The sequence below is a fragment of the Amphiprion ocellaris genome, chromosome 10, assembly GCF_022539595.1.
Source record: "Amphiprion ocellaris isolate individual 3 ecotype Okinawa chromosome 10, ASM2253959v1, whole genome shotgun sequence".
Taxonomy (NCBI): domain Eukaryota; kingdom Metazoa; phylum Chordata; class Actinopteri; family Pomacentridae; genus Amphiprion; species Amphiprion ocellaris.
Window position 1 is genome coordinate 17,766,312 of NC_072775.1, and position 27,919 is coordinate 17,794,230.

The following is a 27,919-nucleotide window of genomic DNA, read 5'->3' on the forward strand; positions in this document are numbered from 1 at the left end:
CAAATTAGTAGTTGGCCTCATGTAGCTGTTTCATCTGTGTACTGTAACATGTGTGCTGTGAGGGACTGCTGTGGATAATTTGGTGGCAAATTAGAAGAAACTGTCTCGTGATACTTGGCACCCAGCAATACTTGCTTTTTGACAAATTAGGCTATTTTTGACCCTCTGATGCAATCCACTGCACAGAGCTCACTACTGCAAGAAAAGCAACAAATGAGGGATTATTTAAAGGAAAAGCCAATATAGTGGTGTTGGCTCACCACAATGACTTCAGAACTTGTTTGCATAAGATTGTACATGTAAGTCTACTGGAGAGATGAACGAGATTTGTGGACAAAAGGGGGCTGCAGCACACAGCTTAATTAATAGCACCCTGTTTCTAACAGATTCTTGCAAATATATTTTCCTATTTGGTGTGTAGATAGCAGTGATGGGCCATGTCTAACACATGACCAAAATATTCCATGATGTTCGTTACAGCTGGGATGTGGTGACTGTAAAGACCACATCATCTATCTTTATCAAACTTGATCAAACCCACTGTATCCTCTATGGAAGCAGCTGCATTCATTTAGTGTCCCCGCTCATTTATTCAAGCTTTTGCTTTGATTTGTCACTTGTTTGTATGTTGCTTTCTGATTTAGTTGGAACTGTGTCCAAATGATTCATATCAATTAAAAGGCGTCTTGTGTTGTATCAGCCAGCAGGGGGAGCTCATAGTTTAGGAACGGGGGGGGTGCCAAGGTTTACCATTTAAAGGAAAAGGGCTGTGTTTATTTCCAGATATTTTTTTCAGAAGGCTTCATTCGAAGAAACTCAGTAAGGTTTAACTAAAATGGCCTTAAAAATTCAAAATCCACGCAAATACGTAACACCCGCTGACTCTATTACATATTATTTGGAGCCGCTGAAAGCCGACCCCCGGGGGCTTTTCCGAAAGTTAACCCCTGCATGTACAGTATGTCTGCCAGTTTGCAGAGTCCCTTTTACTTAACACCTAATGTCTGCATCTGTGTACGACCGTGTGTGAGAGAGGGGCCACTGGAAAGGAGAGACTGTCGTAGGGGAGCCGGTTCAGGTCCGCTGGCTCGAAGTCTGAACAACCACCACCAAAGCGTATTAAAGTTAATGCATCTTTGTGTTTCTCTTTGCTATGAGGAAGGCAGTCGACTGTTATGTTCACTGTAGCTGCTGCTGGCGGAGATTTGCATGAGCTGGAGCACCAAACTCCCCCTCCAACCGGGGTAGAATCCAGGCTCCGTCTTTTTGAGCCCTCCCTAGCCATTATTTTATTTACTAAATGCCCATATCACTCCGCAGGGTCAGAGAGTATTTTGAAGAAATTGTAAAATGGTTTCCGTGATATTTTTTATCATGTCGCCTTGTCGGTGTCTTTAAACATTCGCCACACTCACGAAACTCTCCTTCCTCGACGAGAAGCGCCGTTTTGGGAAGATTTGTACGGCGTAGTTGTGCTAGGAGGAGGTGGGTCTAGTTTTTGAAGAGCCTAGAGGGGCTGTGCTTCGGTGCCACTTATCATTAGATATGGCCACCGTTATAGAGTACACCGAAGCGTCATCTTCAACTTAATTTTGTGATATTCCATAGTAATTTTGCAGTTCGGTCAGCGTGGCAGGCGGGATGTTATTTTTGGCAAGCTAATGTTTGTTTTTACATGTCTTTGGAGGCGGTTGTTACTGCGTGGCAGGCTGGCTGCGAGAGTCTCCTAACTGGCCGCTTGGTCCCGCAGCTTGTCGCAGCTGAAGAAAATAGAACCAGTTGCCAACCCAGCGGTCGGCACCCAACATTTGCTTTGCGCGTCGCTATACTTTCTCCGAGGATTCAAGTTTCGTCTACGGAGTGTTGACTTTTGCAGCCCCTTGGATTTTGGCTTTGATTTGTTCACACGTTAATGGTAAAATTGTTGGCCGTAGACTTGGGTGGCTAACACCAACTAGCTATATAACCCGAACTCGTGCGACGACAGCTGTCATTGGAGAAAGGAAAGTGATCCCCGCAAATGCGTGTGCAAGTGAGACGGTTTTCTGTTGGATTTACACCATCTGCTTTTCCATCAAATGGGCAAAGTTGGGAATAACATTGCAACGCTGGAATATGATATGCGTTATGCATTTTTGAGAACTGCGGTGTTGCTTCATTGGAGAGAGGCTAGCTAGCTCAGTTAGCTTGCTAGCGAGCTGGGTGATAAAAGTGCGACGTTTCATCCCCCAGTATTTTGGACATGAAGAGGATAATTCGTTATTCATAGGGCTGGAAGGTAAGCTACCGTGAGAACTTTGATTGTTTTCTCGTGTATGCTAGATTTGAGAGGAATTCGCCTTTTCAAGCGAGGCAGAGCCAACATTATCCTCCTCCAGTCTGATGTTGGGGGTTTGTCGCCGCCTTGGCTTTCATGACTCAGACTATTCAACGGAACGGAACATTCGATAGAATGGTTCATGGGTGCTATATATTCAGACTCTTGGGGTAACATTGTATTTTTTACTGCTTTTTACAACGTATTCGATCAACCACCACTCATGACTAACATTGGTCGGAAACGAAAAGCAGAAATCAAAGCCTTCGTCGACGTGCAACCGTATCATTTTCACTTTTTGTGTGGCATTGTAGATTCCCAGAACAGTTCAGTTTCATTGAATAGACCGAGCCTTTGTGTGTGTTGGGCACAAATGCTCATCATTACCTCGTACCCAGTTGGAAGGTGGCTAACGAAAATTGTAGTTAAGGTTACCCGATTAGTTGGCCATCACCCCAAGACTATTGTGTTTAGCATTGGTACTAGGACAACGAAAGGGAGAAGGAATAATGTTCGGTGTTTTGGCGTAGGTGATGAGTTGGCCAACTAACTGCAACCATAGGTAACCTGTTTGCTATGTGAACCTCTTTCAAAGTTGTCTTGCTAGACAATGTCTCCCAAAATCGAATTCAAACTACTGTTCTCAGCTAAATATGACTAGTGGACTCGTTTTCTTTCTGTAATTTGTGTCATATTTAGACAATGTCAGTGTTACTTTTGTCTGTGATCGCCGAAGAAAAGGCGACAGAGTTCAACACAACAGGCTAGCTATCGTTAGCTGGATGCAACTGCTTTGTGCCCAAGCTCGACTTAACAAAAGCTAACGCTAGCACGTTTTCAATTGTGCCCATGGTGGTCGTGACTGCCGACTAGTCTCCGGATCCTAACCTCAGATGCCCTAACACTCAACCTTAGTCTCATCAGCTTCAGATGATGCTTACCTGGTTGTATATCTCCTTATAAAATGGCTTTTAGCCAAGAATTTTTTTGCTACATCTCTGTACACTGTTTGGGAACCGTGAGAACACCTGTTTCTATATCTAAACATTTAACCTCTGCTTTATTTTTCAATAATTGTACGGTTGGTTTAACCATTACTATACTGAGTAATATTTCTTGTGGAGTTTGGTGTTAGACAACCATCTGTCCACAGAGCTTGAAGGCTGGTGGAAACCAAAGAGAGAATTACCACAAATCAGCCGTCAAAGGTGGTGCCTGTCAAATGGAGACCCTTTCTGGGTCACTGATACAAAATACCTCACTAATAATTTAAATAATTTCAGGCACCACAGTGTCTCTTATTATGTTACGCATGACTAGCCAGCAATAACACTGACTTTTAAAAAGTGTTTAATACAACACAGTGAATCAAAAGCAAATGTGTTTTTGTGGACTGAACAACGTATTACCTAAGCATTGACACAGCATTATACAGATGTATGAAATGTCACACTGTGAAGGATACAGTGTAATACAACCAGCTATTCCCACCATGGTTTATAAACAATTTTATTGTTTTGCTAAAAATGAAAACTAGCAAATTTGACTTCTCATGACTCATCCTAAATATTAGTCATGATGTAGTCTGATGTAATTGAGTTTTGGTACAGAAAAACAAGCTAGAAAGTGGCTTGTGTGATTTTTTTTTTTTTCTTCTTCTTCTACCTCTCTGTAAAGGAACCATGTGAAATTACTACTGGTCAGAATATTATATGCCTGCTGTTTGGAACTAGTTCAGTTTTAAGAAAGTATGTGCAGTTTATATTATTAATTACTTGGTTTATCCTACAGGTAAACCTTGGTTTCAGTAAACAAATGAAAAATATACTGTATGTCCAGGCTTAGTCAGCTTTGTCCTGGGACATTTAAGAACTATTGTAGCATATATGTCCCAACCAAGCTTGGCTCTTTCAGTTCCACCATGCTGCCTGGTCACAAGACTGAATAACCATTTTCAAAAAGACAAAAAAAACCTGTTATGATCCAATCGTGCATCAGAAATCATATACCAAAAATTAAGCACTTTTTAGTTGCTATCAAGATGGTGTAATATATACATTTAATGTTGAGAAGTCAGTGTGTTCTTTTCATTTTAATATCACATTCAGCATTTAGTGAGGCTCTAAACACTTCAGAAATACAGACTACCAGAGGCTTATCAGGGACTTATAACTAATGGGTTAGTAAACAGCTACTAGCTGACATGTCCAGTACATACAAACCAACATGAGCAACATGAGCATCGATGTTCTCTTCATTTTACCTCAGTATTTTTCCACTTGCTTAAATAAGCAATGCAAGACAATATTCTTGGTAGTTTCGTTAGCAGCTACTTTTCCTTTACCAGCTACTTCTGACTTTATCCTTGTCTTGGACCATGTTGCAAAAGCTGCTGCAGTCAGCCATCATTGTATGCACTTGATTCATTCAGCACGAGTATTGCTGTGTAGTCAGTGTTAGTGTGCAGGAGACGTGAAAGCTTAATAAAAAGCTTCAGGTTTAAATTGTGCTAAAGCCATTATGCAGCCTGTATTGATGGCAGCACTGCTTGAAATGAAAGTACATTTGTTCTGCCAGACAAATATATATATATATATATATATATATATATATATATATATATATATATATATATATATATATATATATATATATATATATGGGTTCCATACTGCCCATCAGACCAACAACTGAACATAATTGTTATAAAACAGTTTTACTCTCAATGAAGAGCAAAACAGTTTTTGTGCTGCATCGCTTACCTGTAGCTAATTGAAGCCTTGATCATATTCCTGAATGGATGTTGACCACACTGGACTTGCATGAGGATGAACGTACACATCAGTCCATAATGCAGTAGATATGCAACAAGCTTCATACATGCACAGGATTGTCCCTACCATTGTAAAATGTAGATGTATTTTCATGCAGCACCAAAGCTGAATCCAGAGAGTAATTGGGAAAAAATGCACAGTGATGTGCACAAATGTGCTTTAAAAAAAAAAAAAAAAAAAAAAGCCTATTTATTGAATGTGCTCATGTTTTAAGTGAGCATATCTGTTTGCAACAAAGAACATGTGCATTGTTGGCATGCTGGGTTAGGAGACACAAGAGACACTTGGTTTGAGAGTTGTGTTACTGCGAAAAACTGGTAAGAGGTTAAATCTGTCTTCTACTGGTTAAAGGTTTGTTGGTCATGTTCGATCAGGTCCTCATTAACACTGGGTTCAGAGCTGTGGCCGGTTACTGACTTAACTGATCATTAAAACAAAAAAACAACAACAAAAAAAATCTTTAATGTTTGCTCTCATTTTCTTCATCTTTCTGAGAGACGGACTGCAATCAGAAAGGAGGTAACCAGTTCAGCTAATGGTGAGTCGAGACAGACCAGAAGTCGGATTAATTGAGTTTTTAAATGTCGAAACCACAAAGTATCCATACTCCACCTCCAAGTGACACAGTTTATCCTCAGAAGCAGCCTATTTTAACAAAAGAACTTGCTTCTGTGTAGCAATGATTGTCTGGTGGTAGATGGTTTGGAGAAGGTTCTGCTGAAAAAGATAAGTTTAGAGCAGCTTTAAAAAAAAATACACGGAAGATATTAATCTGAACTAGTCAATTCTTCTGGGACTGTAAACTTTGTTAAAAATTTATAATTGTGAACTATGAAGTTCTCCACCACTATAATGAAGAAAAAATACCATATTGGTCCAAATAAGAGAAAATAGAGTGTTTGCAAGTCATTTGTAGCCCTAATGATGCTAGGCTTGCGGGTGTTTTTGGTCTGTTTATAACAGGTCTTTAAGAGTTAATGCTGGAATCTGATTTGGAGAAAGTGTGTTGACATTTAGCTAGTTAGCATGTTTAGATAATTAGAGCAGCAACAAATAATTGATTATTTATCAGCAGTTAAATTAATGAGCCTTTTTTTTTGTTTACCAGTTCATCATAGTTATTTGTTATGGAAAAAAAATCTAAATTCCCAGATTCCAGCTGCTTAAATGTGACTATTTCCATTATTTTTCTGTAAACTGAATATTTTTGAGTTGTGGACACAGCAAGATATTTGATAATGTTATTTTGGGCTTTGGAAAATGCTGACATTTTTCACCATTTTCTGACATTTTGTCTGTGAGGATAGTCGTTGAATTTGACAAAAATACTCTAATTACTATTACATTTGTTTGATCCACCCAGTTAAACGTGCAGGAGATTGTGAAGTCTCCTGTAATCTGTTTTACTATTGCAGAGGAAATACATTCATGACGAACAGGGAGAAAATCAGCTGTCACACATAAGCTCAAAAAGACAGTCTGAAAATGTTAACCCAACCCTCCACACAGAGCTCATAAGCCCTCCAGAAACCTAAGGAATACCCTGCATGCAACCTAGAAAGCATGATAGCAATCTCCTGACGACAAAATATCCCCTTTGTTGTATTTGTACAACATGAAAAAGTCTAAAGGGGAGAGAGATGAAATGTATGTCACACAGATCTTCCTGGCCATGCAGACATGGAAATTGCCCTTGAAAATCTTACTGTGGTGTCTGGCATACACACATTTGAAATGAGCTTGTTAAACAGAGGAATGGACAAAATGCTGGTGACAAATATATGAATGAATGAATGAGTGGAGGAAACTGCTGAATGCAGTGGTGCATTGATAGAATCTGTTGTTAGACTGAATGATCCAAGCATGAAAATATTATGTATCCCAAGCTGTAGGCTTTGCACTTATCAAACCATCTGAACAACCCAGTTAATCGTCACAACAGTTTACCCCTCTAGTAGAGCTGCAGAGACTTGTAAAACTAATGGCATGGCACATTAATGCTGTTACGGCTGCATGAGGTGGCCCAACAGCTTGTTAAGACACATCTTTGGCTTTGCCTCCAGTGGTGGATGCTATGTGTCATTTGTAAGATATGACAATCACACTGCCAAACAGGTTTGGTTGGGAAGAAACACAAACTCTTCCTCAATTTTCCTTTTATTCCAACAGACATAAAGAAAGAAAAGCCTGTATCTGTTTTAGAGATATATTTGGGTCCAAATAGACCGCTGCACACCGTCTAATAATGTTTTTTTGCCTGATGGAGGACTATTAATATGTAGTTTAGAAATGTATTTTTACAAGTTAGACAGTTTGTGGGAGTCTGTTGAAACTTTTGGATATGCTCGTCCCTATGCTACGCACCTGCCTCATGAAATAAATATGCTAAGAGTTTCTTTGTATTAAGACATCTATGTGGACCGGGGTGTGGAAATGATCCACAGTGTTTTCTCTCACTCTAGGTTCCAACTTCATCCAAGGCAAACTGTACTGACATTTAATGCAATTTTTTTTTTCACACTGGATATGTTTTCTCCGACTGTGTGATTCTTCATACACACTGATTTTCAAAGTTTACTAGCATTTGCAGTGATTACTCAAATTTTCCACTGAGCCATTTTTGTTCACCCCTGCTTCTGAACATTAATAAAGTGGACTGATATAGCACAACATAATCATTAATTTTTTACTTAAATTTAAATGTTTTGAACAATGTCAATGTGTCTTTGCCTCATTTACATCGTGGTGGCATAAAATCTATCATAGTTCATAAAATGTTTTAGCACAATATCAATAAATGCACATTTGTAAGAAATTAGGAAAATCCTAAACACTTAACCCCTACAATAATGGAATCTGCTGACCCTGTTAGGTAATCGGAGCATTTTGCTGGCATGGGAAGGGAATGGTCACTGCAAAACAATACCAAATTGTTCTGAGTTATCACCTTTGTCCTATGATGAAACATTTCTATCCTGATGAGAGTGGTCTCTTCTAAGATTACAGCATTCCTATCCATAGGGCATGAGGAGTCACTGAGTGGTTTGAGTATAAAATGACGTGAATCACATGCTATGACCTTTGCAGTCACTAAATCTCCAAACAATTGAACATCCATGGGAGATTTTGCGCCGATGCGTCACGGCAGTCTTTACCACCATCATCAAAACGGCAAATGAGGGAATATCTCTTGGAAGAATAGCGTTCAACACACCAGTGGAGTTTCAGAGACTTCGAGAATAAAAGACAAGGTGCATTGAAGCTGGTGGCCCAAAACCTTAAAAAGAAACCTAATGTTTTTTTTTTGTCCTTTGATTTGTCGCCTGTCTGTATAAGGAGATAATGTCTGGAAAATCATTTTACATAAAATAAACAGATGGTAATGTTATTTTTGACTAACTCAGTGACCTAAATGTTAAAAACCATATGGTATGTTGTTGCATTTATGTACAAACATTATTGAAAATCCATAATTTTCTGTCTAGGCAATGGTTAAATTAACCTGTGGTATGCATAAATGCAAAATTTCAGCTGTCATATTGTTGTCACATATCCTAAAATTATCGTAATCCATTTATATTGGTTTTGCCACTGAAGTCATGCTACCTCTGAATTCCACTTCACATAGTTAAATGCAACTAAAGAGCAACATTTACAGTGTTTACCATTGAGTGGTCTGTGGTGGGCTGTCTTTCAGTGGGTGGATTGTAGCAAATAGAAAATGTGGAATGGCTGGATGTGGAGCCTTTACAGACAGCCTTGAGTAAGAAGCGGTAATTTCTCCCACTGTACTCTGCTCACGTTGGGCAAAAGCTCAGTTGATGAACAATTTTCTGGTCAGAGTTGAAACATTTTAACTAAAAGATACTTGGGGTGGATACATTTTAATAGACCTTGGGCATATAAAGAGCATCAGAGATGCTTCAAACCAATTAAATATTGTCTCAACTAGGTGTCTTTCACTGCCAAGAGATACAGAGAGATGCACTTTTGTGGATATTTATCAGAACTGATTGCCAGTGAAATAGACATTGAAACACATTAGCCACTGGTCCGTCCTCAACACTCTTCTTTGACACGCTACTCCTTTTTGTTATGAATTTCAAAGCTAAATCAAAAATATATGGACATCTAGACATCTCACTGAACAAAGCTGTAAGCCATGTTCCTTCATAATTATTTTTATCTCCTTTTTCCTATCCACTATTGGGAAGCTTCTTAACCCTTTGATACACAACTTGGGTAAAAAGTGAACCAAATCCAATGGAAAATGGGTATCTCCTGACCCCTACTTGCATCAAAGGATTAATTTAAAATCAAATGAGGTTCAAATCGTCATCTGTTTTCCTCTTTTCCAGGTGTTACTTACCTGCAATACAGCATTCATAATGATGCCATTTTTTTTCCCCCAGAATGTCATCAGAGGATAAGACTGTGGAACCCTCTGACCAGGGACCCTCACCGCCCTCCAGCAGTGTAGGGGCCACGTCCACAGGAAGTCCTGCCCACGCAGACAAGCGACCACGTGGCAGGCCCCGCAAGGATGCTGCTGCTGCCGTTGCCATCCTACCCCAGGCACCACCCTTATCTACGTCTAAGAACAGAAAGAAGTAGGTTTTGACCCCTGATATTCAGAGAAACATTTGAAAGCAGCTTGGTAATGCTGATATACATACAGTATAGAATTTTTTAAAAAGTTTGTTAATTACGGCGTTCAGTCAGCAACAGTCTGCGTCCAGGTGCCAGACACATTGACCCCACATTTAGGTGGAAAGAGGTAATGGTGCATCTGAACCATTGGCATGGCACAGTCATGTATGAAGTCATTGAAAGTTATTAACTAGCAAGAATCCCCCATTTACTGAATAAAACAATGTAGAATCCTGTTCATAAGGAGAAAACACACATAATACCAGACAAACATAATTCTGGTTACTTGTCAATCACCATTGTACATCATTGAATGATATTTTATATATCGAGCTGTAAGCAACCATAGCAACAATTTTTGGTTAAATGCTATGTTACTAGTTAATTCTTACTCATAAAACTAACTGTGGCTTAGGTGGACAACAAACAGGCTTGAAAAGAAAACAGAGGATCCTGCTTTGTATTATATTTGTGCTCTACACAGCATCTGCTACTGTCATAAAACTGAAAACCCTATTATGTCTTACTGCTTATTAAATCCCACCATAAGCAACAACCTACTTGGTTATGATGCTCTGCCAGAACTATACCATTCAGTGCAGATAATACAAAAACAGTTAACCAAACACCTATTTTTTTCCCCTACAATTATCTTCCACACTTATTTCAGTGGTACATGGCAGGATATCAATAACAAGGCCTTCATTCTTTCTAAATTTCTGAGAACGAATGTAACCTTAGATTATTTTAGAAAAAATGGCATATTTGATGTGTTTGAATTCTATGGAATATATTTATGGTGTTGATAGTATTACAAAAAATGTTGCTTGATCAGAGCTGGTCATGATTTGACTCTTTTCACTGGTAGCAGATGTTTTATTAAATGCCCTGATTTGAGCTGTGGTTAGAAATCCTTGTCATATAAGCATTTTAAACTGCTTTATTTCCTGTGATTCCAGCACAGGTCTTACTTAAGAGGCATTGTACTAGGTGTCTGCCTTCTCAGTGACTTCCATAGCAACATACAATGCAGCTTAGCTCAGTAAAATAATGCCTGCAAGGTTCTTAACTCTCTCCTTAGTCTGTCCTCTCAATCAATCTTAATACCCTGCTCCCAATGGATCGTTTAATCTGCAAGCATCCAGACGATGCGTTAATGCCACAGTAGAAGGATGACCTGGGACAGACTTGAATTGCTTCATGTTGATGCACTGGTCATGAATGAACCATCAACAGATATCTGCTCAGTTTATTTATGTTGTTAGAATGGCCAGTGTTGTCATGATCAGAATCAAGATTGCAGTTGGCCATATAAAAATGTATTTGATGTGGCTACAGATTAGACTGCTGATTATCACAGTTATACCACAGTTATATAACTGTGATATCAATATTGTTACCACAATTATTTATCCCATCTCAGGTTTCATTGAGTTGAATCAAAATGCGCCTCCAGAAAGCTCAACGGTGAGCTCATGTTCCATAAACCCATCCCCTCCACGAGCACAATGAATAGAGCTTTGTGGGCTGTCAGCCAGTTCAGTACACTCTAATTTCTAACATTTTACTATTCTTCATAAGAAAATATAGGCTAATGGCGATGCTGGACTTGTGGATAATAACTGCTGTTCTGGCATTTTAGAAACTGTGCTAACTATAATGAAACAATGGTGACACACTGTGCTCAACCACATACACTCGTGCAACTTCACAGAGCTGTGAATTGTCCTCATAGACCAATCCTGCATTACAACCAGCCAGCTTCTTCCTCTTCTGTGTGTATTAATATTAAAATTTCCAGTGTTAAGTGCTAAAAGGCAGTTTGTTTGTGACAAAGGAGGATGTGTCAGAAATCATTCTTGAAGACCTGGTTGTTGGAATTTACTAGATTTGCCCACGCTCCATCTGCTAGCCAATCCATTTCAAGGCAGCACGATCCTTTTCAGGTTTTCCAGGCAGTACCCTGCTAGCTGGGACTACTTACCACAGCATTATTTTCACCTTTTCTTTTTTTCCCCCTCTCTCTCCCTGTGGTGGGACTGTGGGGGGGATAAGTTGTGCAGGCTATGGGGTTGAACACTAGTCTTGAGCATTTGTCAGTGAAATAACTGGCTGTCTGAATGCTGAAATTTGAAGCCTTTAGCGTAGTTATACTGCATATAATTACAGTTTTATGTTGTGTAACAGCCGACGTGGAGACGTCACCACTGCCAGCTACATTGTGTTTATACTTCAGATTGTGATCATAGACAATTTAACACAGTTAATTTTTGCATTTGAGTTTGCCTTCTACAATCAGAGACTACCTTAAATGTCATTATCTAAAAAGAAGAGCGTAATGGGGTTTACACTTAATTTGAAAAGGAATGCCAGTGTAACAGAAGGTGTTGAATTTTCTAGATGTATGTGTGATACATGGCCAGTCCATGGTTTGTTGCTTTACTGTAGCTGTAAACATGTTCAGCTAGGTTCTCGTGCATTGCTGTGGGTAGCTTTACATGGCTTCTTGTGTAATGCTGATCCAGCGTAATGCCAGGAATTTAAATAATTGGAGTCTTGTCAGATTTCTGTTACTGCAATTTGTACTAGGTCCTTGTTTTATAATTAGCAGTTGTTTGGGCAAGTACTAGTTAAATGAAAATTTAATGGCAGTTCATTTGAAAATTTTAGACCTGTGTTTGGCAAGTAAGTAAACTATATTTTGATCAATTGTCCTTTAAATTATTTAGTTTGTCAGTGCTGTACAGATGGTGTTGAAGTTGTCTTTATTTTTTAATTTTGCTAATGTGCAGATAATTTTTTCAATTCTAATTATTTTTCTTGGAAAATGTCTTTTTCCCTCTGAGAGTTATGTATCAGACTAGGGTTTAGATTAATAATTATCTGCATTTATGATTCATCTGCAGATGAATGTGTAGACTCAATTGATCTGTTAATAATCTATCAATAATTTTGTCAATGAAATGTGTGAAAAAATGTCTGTTTTTGTTCCAGCAGGGCATCATTATATTTTAAATCATTTGTTTTTGCTTGACTTTAGGTTCAAATCGCAAATTTATTCAGTTAACTGTCATATGACAAAGTTATTTTGCATTTTGCTTGAAAAATAACGAATCCTTATAAAAATTAGCCACAATCCACCGACTGATTAATTAGTTCATCGATCATTTGAGCTCCGTTTGAGATTCTGTCATACACAAGCCTCAGTGTGTTCCAAAACCAGTGCAAACACCATATCTTTAGCCTTGCAAAATGTCAGAGGAGAGATGTCTGTTAAAATTAAAATGTAGTTGTTTGTTTCCACCTTATTAAGATATTTTTGTTTGATTCAAGCTTATAAATAATTATGTCTTCAGCCAAGGTTTCCTAGAGGCCTCTTCTGTCATTCTTGTGTTTTTGGTTTGTTCCCCATGGAAGTCATTTAGAGGGAGGGCTTGATCTGGCGTCCAGCCATTTGTGATTTTTCTCTCCAGTGGCACCGAAAATTACCCCCCCACCTCCAGTCTCCTCCCTCGCTCCCAACCCCCTGCATCCTCCTGAGCACCCCTGAGACACGCTGCTCTCATTTGGGCTGTTTGCTCTCCCCACTTAGCATGCTAACAGTTGATGTTGCTCTTTAATTTGTATCCATGACAATTATTCCCTCCACATGCCGCTTCCAAGATTAGGTTAACTGAACTCCCATTGGAGGATGCTGACACTGACAGATCTTTACATCCTGTATGAAAATGAGGGGTGTGTGCTAGTGTATGTGCACATCTGCATGACTTGGCAAGCAGGCATATGGTTGGAAATGTAGCTATGGTTGTCTGATTTGCTGACAGGGCACATTCAGCAAGATAAGGAAATAGTTGCACTTTCCTTGTGTTGGTAAAAATGTTTGTAATAGCAAAGATGTTTTTTAAGAGCTGACAGGTGAAGTAGAGAAAAAGATTGCGATGACCATGGCACACCACAAAGAAAATCTTGAAAAGGAGGAGTAATACGATATATTTTAATAACACAACAGGATGTAGGTGCATGAGGATGGATATCCCTATCAGGTTTCAGCCTTACATCTCATTCAAGACTTTACAAAATTTTGCTTTGATACTTGGTATAGTCAGTTCTCGAAATCAACTTGTTAGATGTGATGATCTGTAGAGCTTTAACAAGGGACTAATTGTTTTAGCCAAATGACTGGGTTAGAGCATTTCTGAAATGGCAGTGCTTGTGCCAAGACCTTTGCCAACAACAGGTCTTGACACGATGACAGCTTTTTCATTGAAACTACCAGTTGTAAACTGATTTTATTGGCTATTTTGTTGAATTTTTTAAATGAAAATATTTGTCATCGTAATTATTTGGTATTCGCTCAAAGATAAATTGCAGCACACCTATAAATTATTGCCAGTAATCTCAACTAGGGCCTTTCAAAAGTGAAAGCGAGAGAAGATTATTTTATATTTGCTGGCGGAAATTAAGTAGAACACTGACCTTTTCACAAACATGCTCTGGAAACATAACCATGGCCTTTATACTAATGTACATAAATACAGAGTTGTGGCATTTTTGACTTCTGAAAAATCAAGTCTTATTTTTGTACTCATAAACTCTACTCTGCCAATAAGTAGAGTAACTGTTCTTTATGTATGATAATGAAATGTGTGAATTTGTTATTATTATTTTTTGTTTTGTTGTGACGAACATGTTCATGTATGCTGAGACACAGAATCGATAGAATTACTATTTCTTTTTGAGTAGTTATTGAACAATAGGACTATTATTTTGCTTATCCGTGGACTTCCTTTAAAGCAGTAAATTGTGATTTGTTATAACCAGATTACCTTGCATGTGCAAAGTCATTTATTTGTTAATGATCCACTTTATTTTTATTCCTGCTGTCTGTACCTGAATTTTATTAAGCTGAATTATCCTGATTGGCGACCTTCAACATTCAACTCCATGGAGTACCAGTCTGTATTACACACCCCACCACTACCACCCTTCTGCTTTGCCCACTGGCTTGAGTGCATCCATTAAAAATCAGTGACAGCTGTGACTATATTTAACTAATTCATGACTGCACCACCACTCCCCCCTCCTGAGGCGAAGTCAGGCAGTTTTTCTTGTCTCATTCCTTTTCACTTCCTCTGTTTATTTGTTGGTCTCTCTTCCTCACTCTAGGGGTCGCACTAGAGGGAGGGTTGTTGTGGATGAGGAGGACAGCATGGATGGGACTGAGATAACAGAGTCCATAGACCCTCAGGACACAGGTGAGACTTTGAAATCCCCTTTTTGATCCAATATGTACACATCAGTTCTGTTGGGAGTGATGTAAGACTTGAACTTGCACATCCAGGTAGCCTCATGCAGAGAATGCTTCAGAGGGTCTTTCAGTGAAGGTAGGGGAGTCTCCCTCTCCTGGAGAAGGATGGATGAGAGCTTTTTCTTAGCACCCCATGCCTCTTCTTCAGGACTATAATTGAAAGGGTTTAGCTTGAGCTGTGAAGCAGTGGGTGTGTATTTTTTCTCCTCTTACTGCTTCCATCTCTCCTCCTGCTCTGAGATTGGCATTGAGGTGCAGTGGGAAAGAGCCCAAGGCTAATGCCCTCTAAAAGCTTTTTAAAATCCCATCAGTCTCTCCAGACCCATTTATGTGCTTTTTTATGTGTGTACATCACATCATGTGACCATGCCTCCCATTCTCATACATCTCAGTGCTGCCCTGTGTCTGTGCTGGAGATATTGGGAATTATGAATCTGCCAATGGTTTTTGTTTCTTTTTATTAGTTGTAGTTTACCTGAGACCAACAATAGACAATGTTTAAATATTCAACATGTTTTTTTTTTTTTTAAATTATGAAAGAACTACGCATGCACTTTGCCTTTTCAGTTAGCTGCCATATCCACTTAAAACCCAGTGGTTCCCTTAGTGTCTGTCCCCTCCTCCAGGCTTATGGCAAAATGAAATCTATGACTCAGTACGGTCTTGTCCTTAAAGTGATATGTGTACAGCTGAGGTCAAGCAGAGTAGCTTTCAAAATGCCCTGTGTTAATCTTGTGTCTGTTTTGTGATGCCTGTACTTTTTGACTTAATTTTTGATATACAGTGCTTTTAAAAATATTTTAAATGTGTTCATAGTCACATTTAATCATGTATTGCAAGGCATTTATCCTGGAAAGGTAAGTAAATACCATTATAAAAACTGTTATCTCCCAAAAACAAAAGGAATGTACATTTTGCCATGCCACATTGTTATACAGTGACTACAAGACATCTTCACAGGTGCACTGAGTTATTAGGAGGTAATGAGCTTGAATTTGTCCTTGTGTAATTCCACTGGATGACACAATCATTGCGGTATTAGCCTAATTACATGTCAATGAAATATTAATAAAAATTTTGCATGCTCAAAAGCATCAGTAAGATTTACTTTCAGGAGTCCTTTTATGTGATTAGCATAATGAATTGAGCCTTTATTGTAATTTAAATCAAAAGCATAATATTTTCAGAATTGAGTTGCCTTTTAAATCAGACAAAATATTCTCCCAAAATATTAAACCCTACTTCTTGAGACATTTTGGCAGCCATATTTCCTGTTTTTTCCATGCCTCTCTTGTTATTGCTATTCTGTACCAGAGCTTGATATTCCCAGTGGGTTTACTGTAATCAGTGCTTGAGCATATGGTTCCCATATTTTACCATCCATCTCACTAATAAAGGCTGTGTTTTTGACCTGGAGGAAACTGACTAGAATGCATCCAGCCTGCCCTATGACAGCTTGTGTCTGTCAGAAGCTGTATGCTAATTGTACAGTCATAATTGGTGGTGAATTGAAGAGCAGCTCACTGCACAGAGGCCAGACCTGAACGGGTCGCAATTCTCACAGAGGCACTGGAGGAATGTAATGCTTCACTGCTTCTTTACTAACCAACTTATCTTTTTTTTTGTTTTGTTGCCACCAGAAACACAAATCCAGCCGTTGGAGAGCGTGGAAGTGGTGACCACTGAGGTGCCAGAGGAGGACAAGCCCTCTTCCCCTCTGGCCCAGAGCCCTCCAGCCGAGAATTCAGCAGGACCATCTGTTCCAGCGAGTAGAGAAGTCAAAAGCAGGTTAGAAACACTAAACTTCCCCTGAACCTGAGTTGTTTTCGAAATGAAGAACCGTGTGTTTCTTTAAGTCTTTCAATGAACCTGCACATGCATAAACACTAGTATGCAGATTTATTTTGGTCCAGCAGTGTGAAACGCTATTTGCCTTGTTGTGTACACATGCATGGATGGATTAAATGGGAGTCATCAGCTGGTAGCGGCAGCACTCTCTTCCCAGGTGCCACTTCGTTAAAGGTTGTAATCAATCTTCTGGCCTGTCTGTGCTATCGATGTTGGCAGATCAGCAACATCTCCTGGGATCTTATTAACAGGGACATCTCATCACTTAAAAATGTGATAAATATTTACTGCTTGTTTTATTTCTCAACTTTCCAGCTCTTGGCTACTATTCTGTTTTTTTTCTCTTTATCGCTCTGTCTCCAAGATGGCTTTCTCACATAGAATCTGGAACATTTATATGCCCAGATATTCGTGTGAGGTGATCGTTTTTGTTTTCTGCTTATAGTAAAAATATTGAAAAATCCAAGCAGTATCAATAAACTTAAGCATAAAAACACTGCATCAAAATGTAATTATGACCTCAGAGTTGAAAATTATACCATTGTGATTTTTGAAAGTACCGTTTATGTGTATGTGAAGACAATGTGCCCGCCTTTTCACAAATGTAGACTGTCTGAATTTGTATGTGTGTCCTTACTCAGACAGTCCCATTGCCAGAAGTAGGAGGCCTTAATTCATGGTGACATGCATGGCACTGTATTAAGTCACAGTAGGTATATATAATTAAACACCCCCTTCCACCTATTTTCTTTGTTTCAGTGAGCATCTCTGTGCCTTCTGTTACTGCGGTGGCCGTAGCCTTCTGGGTCAGGGGGATCTGCAAGTATTCAGCATCACATCTCAGCTTGACGCACTCTTCAGCCGCAAGGCTGAAGGAGGCTCGACGAGTGATAGCAGTGATGGTGATAAAACCACTCAGCCAAAAATGGCCGGAGACACCACCTCAGGACAGAAGGAAAAGAAGAAGTAAGTAGGCCTGGCCGATACTGGTGTTACAACTGGTTGGGCTGTCAGTGCTGGTTAGAAGAGTAAAGTTGTCTGGGATAAGTCCCTGTAATCAGTTAATGAGCAGCATGAAATCAGATATTGCTTATGGCCTCTCTTCAGTGTTTCTTTTCTTTCACCTGAGCCTAGGCACATTGATGTGACAACTTTACTCTCATGTTTTCTAAATCTTTGGGAAATGGGTTCAAAAGATTTTTACTTTAGGTGAAATTACCCTCTACGCCTACCATAGTATTGATACCAAGTGGATTGTAAAAATGAAGGCATTAGCGGTGGTTAATATGTGGACACACTTATATCCACCTACTAACACTAACTTATACGCCTATACGCTGTCAGTGTCCCAGTGAACAGGGATGCCACATCAGGTGATGAGTGCACAAGAGCCTTGTTTGTTTATGTGTATGGGCGTACACATGCGTGCACACTGTGCCAACAAAAGACCCTCCTCGGACTCTTTTGGACAGCTGCCTAATTTGTTTTGGTCCTTGGAAACCAATTGGATGTCTCTCTGGATTCCCGGTGCTATGGACAGTGAGAGCAGTATGTGTCTGGCAGAATGCCAAACCAACCAGTAGCTAGTAGCTGGTGTGTTGTTCATGTGATTGGTCACTGGGGCTGGCCTTTGGTTGTGCCACACAGAAGCAGAGGAAAGAGCACAGGGCAGGAGAAGATATTATATATTGATTTTTCAGAGGAGTAGAGATGGTGGACGAAGACTGTGGAAATGTGAGGGAGTGGGAGAATATCATTACATGAATAGTGGTAAAACTTGGGTCATAAACAATAACCTGTCAAGGCAGTTTGTCATGAGTGTGCCATCATGTTTCCTGAAACCAGTCTCTTGATTTTGGCCGTCGGTTTGTTTACTGGAACCTAGGTCCTTTTTAAATGCTAATGCTCTCTCTCCACATTTTCTGCGTGCTATGCTGCTCACTAGTTCAAGCCAGGGACTTGGAGAAACACATCCTTTTCAACAGATTTTATGAGACAGAACAGCCAGCCTCTTGTGCACACGCCAAACAAGATGGCCCTCTTCCTCCTCCTCCTCCTCCTCCTCCTCCTCCTCTTCCTCCTCCTCCTCCTCCTCCTCCTCCTCCTCCTCCTCCTCCTCTCCCCCTCCCCCAAAGCTTTTTATTTGCTCTGTAACATTTTTCCCCCAGCTCATTCTCTCTGCCTTCATTTCTCTGTTTTTGTAATAACTGCACATCATCCTCTACCTTTATGTCTCTGTCCTCGATGCGTTCCTAAGTTCATTCAGGCTGTCCTTCTCTTGCATAGAATATGTTTTAAACCTTTGCTGATTTGCTATCTTTGCAAACCTTTTCCTTTGTTCCAGTGAGTCTGAAAGCTGCGAGGAAGAACCGGACCCAGCCAGTCGATTTTGGGATGAGCTTTCTCATGTTGGCCTTCCACAAGATCTTAACGTCCAGTCTCTCTTTGAGTCAGGTAAGACTGACAGACTATAGCTTTTTAACCTTTTTAAATAAGCTTTGTTTGCATTGTTTACTGAGAGTTAAAACCATTGGTGTGTGTGTGTGTGTGTGTGTGTGTGTGTGTGTGTGTGTGTGTGTGTGTGTGTGTGTGTGTGTGTGTGTGTGTGTGTGTGTGTGTGTGTGTGTGTGTGTGTGTGTGTGTGTGTGTGTGTGTGTGTGTGTGTCTCTGTGTGTGCGAAAATGAGAAACGCATTGTAAGTACTTTGGAATCTAATAAATCTAATTGTGTGCTATAGAAGTTTGGACTATTTACCAAATACATCATCTTTAAATGGTTCGTATGTTTATGTAGCACCTGTCTCAGATATTTTTGACTTCAATCCAATGTCAGTCACATTTGTTTTGTCTTGAAATTTCAGGGCAATACTGGGCACATCAGAGTTGTGCCTTGTGGTCTGACGGTGTTTGTGAGGGCGAGGGACAATCTCTGCTTAATGTGGACAGAGCCATTGACTCAGGGAGCACAAAGGTGAGTCAGAGGAGAACATCCGTGGACTAATGGGTGTTAACACCATCTTAATGTGTTGGGGCAGCAGGGAGGGACTGCTTCAGTGAGACATAGCAAAGCTGATGGATCAGACTGGCTGATAAAGGTCGGCCCGGCAGTGTGGATCCCTCAGCTGTGAAATGGAAAAGGTCATGCCACTCAACAGGGCTGAGCTCTCATGGCAGCTTGGCTGCTAGTGGTTGCAGTGGCACAGCTCATAGCTCACTGATTGTGTTTGCAACCCATTGGTCGTGCAGCCCATCAGCAAGTCTGCCACTTGGTCTCCAGAGTGGCTATTAGCACACACTCATGGAGCTGAGCGAAATGAGAACTGGATGAGGTTCTGCCAGTGTGATCATCTGGAGGTGAGCCTAAACTAGGGGTTTAAACAGGGGCTTAATCCTGAGCTGAGACCTCAGATGAATATTTTTCCAAAGAGACGTTACAGGATAAAGGACTGTCTTTATATAAGCTAAGTCAGCCATTTATGGATGTGATTTGTAGTTTATTTCTGCTGGTGTTGAAGGAATTTATTAATTTTAGTTGCAGACAAAGAACATCCATCTATCCATCATCTACATACCGCTTAATCGTCATTCGGGTCTCAGAGGAGCTGGAGTCTACCCAGCTGACTTAGGGCGAAGGCAGAGGACACCCTGGACAGGTCAACGGTCTATCACAGGGCTACATATACAGACAAATGAGCAGTCTCACATTCACGCCTATAGGCAATTTAGAATAACCAATTAACCTGAGCATGTTTTTGGACTGTGGGAGGAACCTTGAGAACCCAGAGAAAACCCACACATGTACAGGGAAAACATGCAAACTCCATGCAGAAAGATCCCAGGCCTGGACATGAACCGGGGATCTTCTAGCTGCAAGGCGATGGTGCTAACCACCGAGCAACTGTGCAGCCCACAAAGAACATTTTAAACTTATTTTGAGATGTCTCTTTCTTTCTGCAGCACTGTGCATACTGTAAGCGCCTTGGAGCATCCATTAAGTGCTGTGCTGAAGGATGTGCTCAACTCTACCATTACCCCTGTGCGGGGGCAGCTGGGACCTTTCAGGATATCAGGAGTCTCTCACTCCTCTGCCCAGAACACATTGAATTGGCCATTCACAAATGTAAGTAGAGTTTGTTTAACAGCTGCAGCAAAATAATTTACGACGTTAAATGAGAAATTTGACTAAATCACACTATATCTATTGTATTTTGTGAAATATATTTATCTTCCTTCTTTTCCTTTTTATTTCCCATAGTTGTAGGAGATGTAAATTGCGCACTTTGCGATAGCCCAGGGGATCTACTGGACCAGCTGTTCTGCACCAGTTGTGGTCTACATTACCATGGGATTTGCCTGGACATGGCTGTGACCCCTCTACGGAGGGCAGGTTGGCAGTGCCCCGAGTGCAAAATCTGCCAGACGTGCAAGTGAGTCACTTTCTTATTCTCCTAAAACCATACCTCTGTACCTCATACTAAATGTTTTTTTCTACTCTTGTTTTTCTATCACTTTCCTTCCTACTTAATTTCTATATAGCTACCAGGCATCATACTCACTGCTAGTTTGTTTACCTCTGTGGTTTGCAAGGAGCTAACTGGATGTTGTACCCAGAAGCTTAGTCTTGTAACCTCTGACCTTATTTAAACAGCACAGAAGCTCTGTAAGCAACCAGGCTTGTTTGCCTTAGGTGACCACTGCCCATTGAGCTTTAAATTCTGTATTTTCATGCAAACCCCAGTGCTATCTTGTTACTACATATGGTGTTTTGCAAGAACAAAAGTGGGTTTGTGATATATTTTTGTAAAGTGGAATGGAAGGGATTGGAATCAGGACTACTTCCAACCTGAGTGATTCCTTAGAATTGTTCAAACTAGTCAAGATAAACTCCTGAAACATTGTCTGTGCATAGCATCGTTTTTGATTGTGGATATGATATCGGTATATGTTATGTCTTACATAACTCATCTGCATTTCAAAATGTTTAAATAATTTCAATATATTTAATGTTTGCCAGGAAAAGGTAATTATTTTTCAACCAGTTCTTTAGTCTTTCCAACCCCACAATTAGAGATGTACTGACTCTACACACCATGTTTCGCAGCTACATGCTACTATGCAGCTACTGTTCTGCACAAACAAGCACTTGTTTTATTGCTTACATACTGTTTCCTGACCTTAAGTTAGACAAAGGATCCTAGAAGAATCTGTAACTTCTGCGACTTATTTTACAGACCTGGAAAAATCCTAGAAATTCTGAGAAAAACTTCCATGTCTTTAAAAAAAAAAAAAAAAAAAAAGCCTGGATACCAATTTTGACATTCTTTTGATTTGCGGAGGTTTCTATGCGAGTCTGCAGCTGGAGCTTTTTTCAAATACCAGATGAAGTTAGAATCCCAGTCTAAATGTGTCTAGGCTGAAACACTCTGAATGCCATATTAAACTGTGAGCTTTTGAATGCACCATGTCAGGTTGATGATAACAGTTAAATAAAATCAATTCTGAAATGGAGCAAACCAATGAAAGTGAATTGATTTACAACTCTGAATCTATAATGCATGAAAATGAACCGGATTCACAACATTGCAATGTTAGTATGCTCTTTCACAAATCTAAAAGTGGGATTTTAACCAGGCTGTAACAGGGATATCTTACCAGTTTTACATTAATAAGTGGATCAAGAAACAGAGCTACAGGCGCTATATTATATATATATTATATATTATATTCAAATGTCATTGGAGTGTTTGTCAACACTATCTGTATTTTTAGAGATGAGGCTATTTCTAGTTGTCGTAGTAATACAATGTGATTGAGAGGAAAAATAGAGCACTGTAGACGATCGTTCTAGTTCTCCAATTGTAGAGCAAATCATGACTTAGACAAACAAGTCTCTGTATGTGGAATTGCCTTTACCAGTTCTCCCAAGTATATTTGCATACAATTTTTCAAGGCACTTGGCAGGTCGGTTGTTCCAAACATCTTTGAGGACTTGCTACAGTAATTCAGTGAATTTAGGCCGGCTCAGTATCTTCAGTCTCTTCATGTCATCCCAGACTGACTCTGTGATGTTGACATCAGGGCTCTGTGCAGGTCATACCATCTGTTGCAAAAATCCCTCTTCTTATTGTGGTGTTACTTTTTGTGAACATATATATGATATTTAAGAATTGGGACTATCTAAAGATAAAATGAGAGATGATCACCCATGTAACTACTGTAAATTCACTCCTCCATAACTTGTGCACTTTATGCAGGGAATATCAAGGCCCTGTGCTGTCCTGTTTCGTATAACCTCTCTTGTCTTTGTAGGAACCCAGGAGAGGACACTAAAATGCTGGTGTGTGACATGTGTGACAAAGGCTACCATACCTTCTGTCTGCAACCTGCTATAGACACTCTTCCCACCAATGGATGGAGATGTAAGGTAGGAAAGATCTCATAAAATACCACAAGTTATTATTAATTAATGATAATAATAATAATAATAATAATTTAAGGTACTTAAAAATTATTCTGGCCGTTAAAAGTATGTGCATGATGCCCAGATTTTTTTCCATGAGGCACAATCACAAAATTCCCCCATGTGTGCACTGCAATATTAAATGGAAAAATATTCAAGATATGAATCTTGGCTCTGGCACAGAGTAAAATGTCTACCACCCATGAGAATATGACTTTTTCGTGGTTTGTATTTGCGCTTTTTTGTGGTTAAGAAATGACTCACACCGGCTAATCTTTTGCAGGCTTTGGTGCAGCCCCAGTGCTGTAAGATAACGTAACATGTACTTGTGTGTACACGCACAAATGTCATGCCAGTCACTCAGCTGGCTGTTACCAGACCACCTAGTTTTTTGCAGTGGGCCGAGTAGGTCATGGCAATTGAGGCAGCAGGTGATGAAAGGTCTTCACACTGGCTTCTGTGTTTGACTCAGAACAGGAGTAATGCGACCCACCACATCCTTGTCACTAACTTGTCTTGAGCACCTGCCTGCAGCTCCCATCCTCACTCACATTGGTAGTTTTTTTTTCTGAGTGTTGTCTTCTTTCTGATGTAGACATCAATGAAAAATGAGTCATTGTTTCAGTTTCAATGCTCTGTAATGTACCTCTGATGTTGTCTTTATATCTAAATGGGCACTATGATGGCAGACTGTGATGCAGTTAAAGCGTATTCAAGCTGAGTGGATAGTTAATCCACCTAATTGCAAAGTCACTGTATTTCTAAGTTGCGGCAAGTGGTACACTTTAAATATAAGTAATATTGTTACTTTTATAAGCAAGTGTTCTCACTATGTCTTGTGGAAAGTAAGGAGAAAAATTGAAAACAACCGTCACCATGTCGGATCTTTTTTTTGTGACCATCCTAAGTTTACTGAAGGTAAAATATTATTTGTTTAACATGTTTTTTTTAACCACATCCTAGTGTGATTTCTTTAGAATCTAACAACAATCCATTCATTATTTTATTTTCAATTTTTGCAAATTTTTGTGTTCATAATACAGCCGCTCAGAGTACATTTAGTCCAGAACTTAAAAAATAAATAACTATGGCTGATAGCCGAGTAAGATAACATATATACATATATCCGAATATTCGGATCTCAAAATTAATATCCAGATACAACCGTCGGGACCGGATATTCGGATATTCGGGTCTAGCCCTAGTGACTTGTGATGTTTATGTGGAAAAGAGGTGTCTGTACAGTTGTGGCTCTTCCTTCCCATCATAAGCAAAAACTTCAACTCTGATTTAAGTGAACAACGGCACTTAAGCGGCATGCTACAGAAATAGAAGCCAAACGACTTCAGCTCTGCTAGCTGGTACATGCTGTCAGTGTTGATACTGCATCAAAATTACTGACAACTATTTATTTGCTCGTGTCAATTCAGGGTTTTTCCTGGCTGAGAATAAGCCTTTGGTGGGTGACATGACAGCATGATTTGTGTGTGTGTATATATATATATATATATATATATATATATATATATATATATATATATATATATATATATATATATATATATATATATATATATATATATATATATATATATATATATATTAGGGCTGGGACTTTAATGCGTTAATTTCGATTAATTAATTACAGCTGGGAATAACGCGTTAACACTAATAACGCAATTACTTGCACCCTCCTCAGTTCTCTCATTTCTGGCACACCGGTAACGCTGATGAACACTCCAGCCCAGTAGGTGGCGGTAATGAATCTAAATTCTGTTTATAGCCATGAGGAAGAAGCACAGGAAGCACTGAGTGAAGTCAGGCACTGGTGAACAGTGAAGGAAGACGAGATTGAGCTTGTTGGGCAGAAAGTTTTCTTTTAAAAATCTTCCTGATGGCAGCTTGGATAAAAGCCTGGTTGTGTGCAAATTGTACAAAAAAAGAGTTTTCTGATCACTGCGTCACTTCAAGCCGACGGTATCACCTCAGTGTAAAACATGTTGCTGTTAGCACCAGAGCTAACGTTAGCTACGAGTCATGCTAACGGCTAACAGTGTAGCCATCCCATAATAGACCACTTTTCTAGACAGTGCTTGTGTTTATAGAAAGTCTTAAAATGTTGAACAAAATCGGTATAATTGCACTTAGATTTGCAGTAATCTGTGAATGTAGCAGACAGATGAAAAATGCAGATAAATAGAAATGAAACATTTTTGTGGTTGAAGTTTTTACTCCGTCGCGGCTCTGCCTCCTTGGAGGAGGAATAACCTAAACAACAAAAATATTTCTTTTATAACTCAATTATAAAGTTTTTGTTTATAAAAAAAATACATAAATAAAAATTGATATTCCTATAAAAAGAACCATCAAAATTCCACCATTTATCAGACCCAGAAAAGATGAAAACAGAATGAATCTCTGGATTTTCAACTTTCTGAAGCTCCTTGAACTACTTATGCTGATTTTATGTGCCATACAGTGGAAAAAACAACTAAATTCAGGCTTTAAGTCATCAAAATCACTTTTTTCTGTATGTCCCATTTTCCTTTTTTTAAATACATTTTAATTATAAACACGTATATGTCTATTCATTGATTCAACTGTCAACCACAATTTTATTTGAATGGAAAAACTTCACTTATTGTGTCAAATATTGCTGTTTGACAAAACTGCAATTCCGATTAATGATTACAAAGCCTGTAATTAATTAGATTGATTTTTTAATCTCGTCCCACCACTAATATAGGTAAGTATGTATATATATGTATGTATGTATGTATGTATGTATGTATGTATGTATGTATGTATGTATGTATGTATGTATGTATGTATGTATGTATGTATGTATGTATGTATGTATATATATATATATATATATATATATATATATATAAAAAAAATTTGATGAACAAAAATATGCACTTCACTTGAGTGAATGAAACCTCAAGTAGTTAAAAATAAATATATCATCAATTGTTATCATTTTGTCGTGGGTGACTTTAGTGTTATCTCTTTGGGTGGGTGTCTAAAATCTTTTAGGGATGCCAAAAATTCTTCTATGCAGGAATACCCCTACACTTTCTGGTTTTATGACTCAAATCACTTCCGGTGATTTATTTTTTTAAAAAGCCAGTAGGATTTTTGTCAACTCGCATAGCTGCAAAACAAAAGATAGAGAAAATATAGCTGATTCTTGTCCATTTAAAACTGATCCAAAATGTTTGAGATGCAGTAGGAAAAAATGCTTAGATGTCCTCAATGTTTTGATAATTGGCAGCCTGCTTAGATTCCAATTCTTGGCCATTTGTAACACCAGTTGGCGGTATGTCGCGGCATCATACAGTTTTGCAGCCAGAACCTGAATATTTTGATGGCAACGTTTTAAAAGCTCTCTTCTTTTTATCCTCAAAAATCATTTCAAAGGTCTTAATGTTCACTTATAAAAATTTAAAAATATTGCGTGTAAACAACTAATTTTAAATATTTGTTGTTTTTTGGTCCTGTTCTCCAGTTCTGTCTCATATTTTGTTGGAAAAGTGTCATGGTCTTGAATATACACACACTCACTGTGGATCTGGACAGGTTCCAGCTTGTTTCCCATTCCATGGCTAAAGTGCCAAATCTGTGTAGCAGAAATGCTGTATTTGTGCTGCATTGGAATTTAATGGCTTTGGATGTCACGTTACTTTTCTCCTCAGAACTGCAGAGTATGCATCCAATGTGGAACACGAACCAGTGGGCAATGGCACCACACCAGCCTGCTGTGTGAGAACTGTGTCCAAAACCAGGACCCTGCTCTGTGCTGTCCTATGTGTGCCTCCATCCTGGACCCTGAGCATCACAAAGACTTACTATTCTGCCACACTTGTAAGAGGTAAGGAACTTATGATGCAAAGCTCTGGCTTTTTCCCGTATTTTATTTGTGTGCAAACTAATACTCCTCCATGTCACCGTGGAAACACTAAGAAAACCACAGTAATAAATATGTCAAATTTAGTCGATCAATCTCTTAAATTCCTTTGCACTCCTTTCAGATGGCTACACCTGGAGTGCGAACGTCAGAACTCAGGCCAAACAGAAATCCACCCCAGAGAGGACTATGTTTGTTCCAACTGCAGGTCTCCTGCTGCAGAGCAGGCGCTACAGGCAGAGGATATGGACACCGGCCCAGAGCTCAGCCCTCAGCCAGCCTCCATGCACACAAACTCTGAGACTGGCCTACAGCTGGCTCAAAAGCACACAGACCTAGAACCTGGCACTCAGCTGCCTCCTGAAATGCACAATGACCCCAAACCGGAATTACTTGCTGTTCCATTGCACTCGGATTCAGAGCCTGTTCAGGCTACCGTCCAGGAGGAGAAGCTGGCCACGTCAGACCAGAAGCCTGGTGAGAGTTTATTCCAAAAAGGTTAGATTAGATTAGATTCTTTTTTTTTTTTTAATCTTGTAGTCTTTATTTCTATCCATGCCGAAGTGTCCCTCCTGACAATCTAATCTGTTTTA

At 39.4% G+C, this 27,919-nt stretch overlaps 1 protein-coding gene across 13 annotated transcripts in view; it reads left to right on the forward strand.

The window, feature by feature from the left end:
- Nucleotides 1–1,538: 1,538 nt before the first annotated feature.
- The window catches only part of kmt2cb (lysine (K)-specific methyltransferase 2Cb), a 66,516-nt gene continuing 40,135 nt past the window's right edge, over nt 1,539–27,919 (forward strand). For 11 of the 13 annotated variants that reach the window (XM_023272737.3, XM_023272739.3, XM_055014254.1 and 8 more), the window contains exons 1-12: nt 1,539–2,278; nt 9,564–9,761; nt 14,968–15,056; nt 16,750–16,897; nt 17,717–17,923; nt 19,302–19,411; nt 19,818–19,927; nt 20,914–21,076; nt 21,212–21,383; nt 23,266–23,380; nt 27,115–27,290; nt 27,451–27,824. In XM_023272737.3, coding sequence (XP_023128505.2) covers nt 9,565–9,761; nt 14,968–15,056; nt 16,750–16,897; nt 17,717–17,923; nt 19,302–19,411; nt 19,818–19,927; nt 20,914–21,076; nt 21,212–21,383; nt 23,266–23,380; nt 27,115–27,290; nt 27,451–27,824 — 1,861 coding nt within the window. In that variant the 5' untranslated portion in view covers nt 1,539–2,278; nt 9,564. The remainder of the gene's footprint in view (nt 2,279–9,563; nt 9,762–14,967; nt 15,057–16,749; nt 16,898–17,716; nt 17,924–19,301; nt 19,412–19,817; nt 19,928–20,913; nt 21,077–21,211; nt 21,384–23,265; nt 23,381–27,114; nt 27,291–27,450; nt 27,825–27,919) is intronic. The other 2 variants (XM_023272741.3, XM_023272742.3) reach the window with 1 other exon arrangement.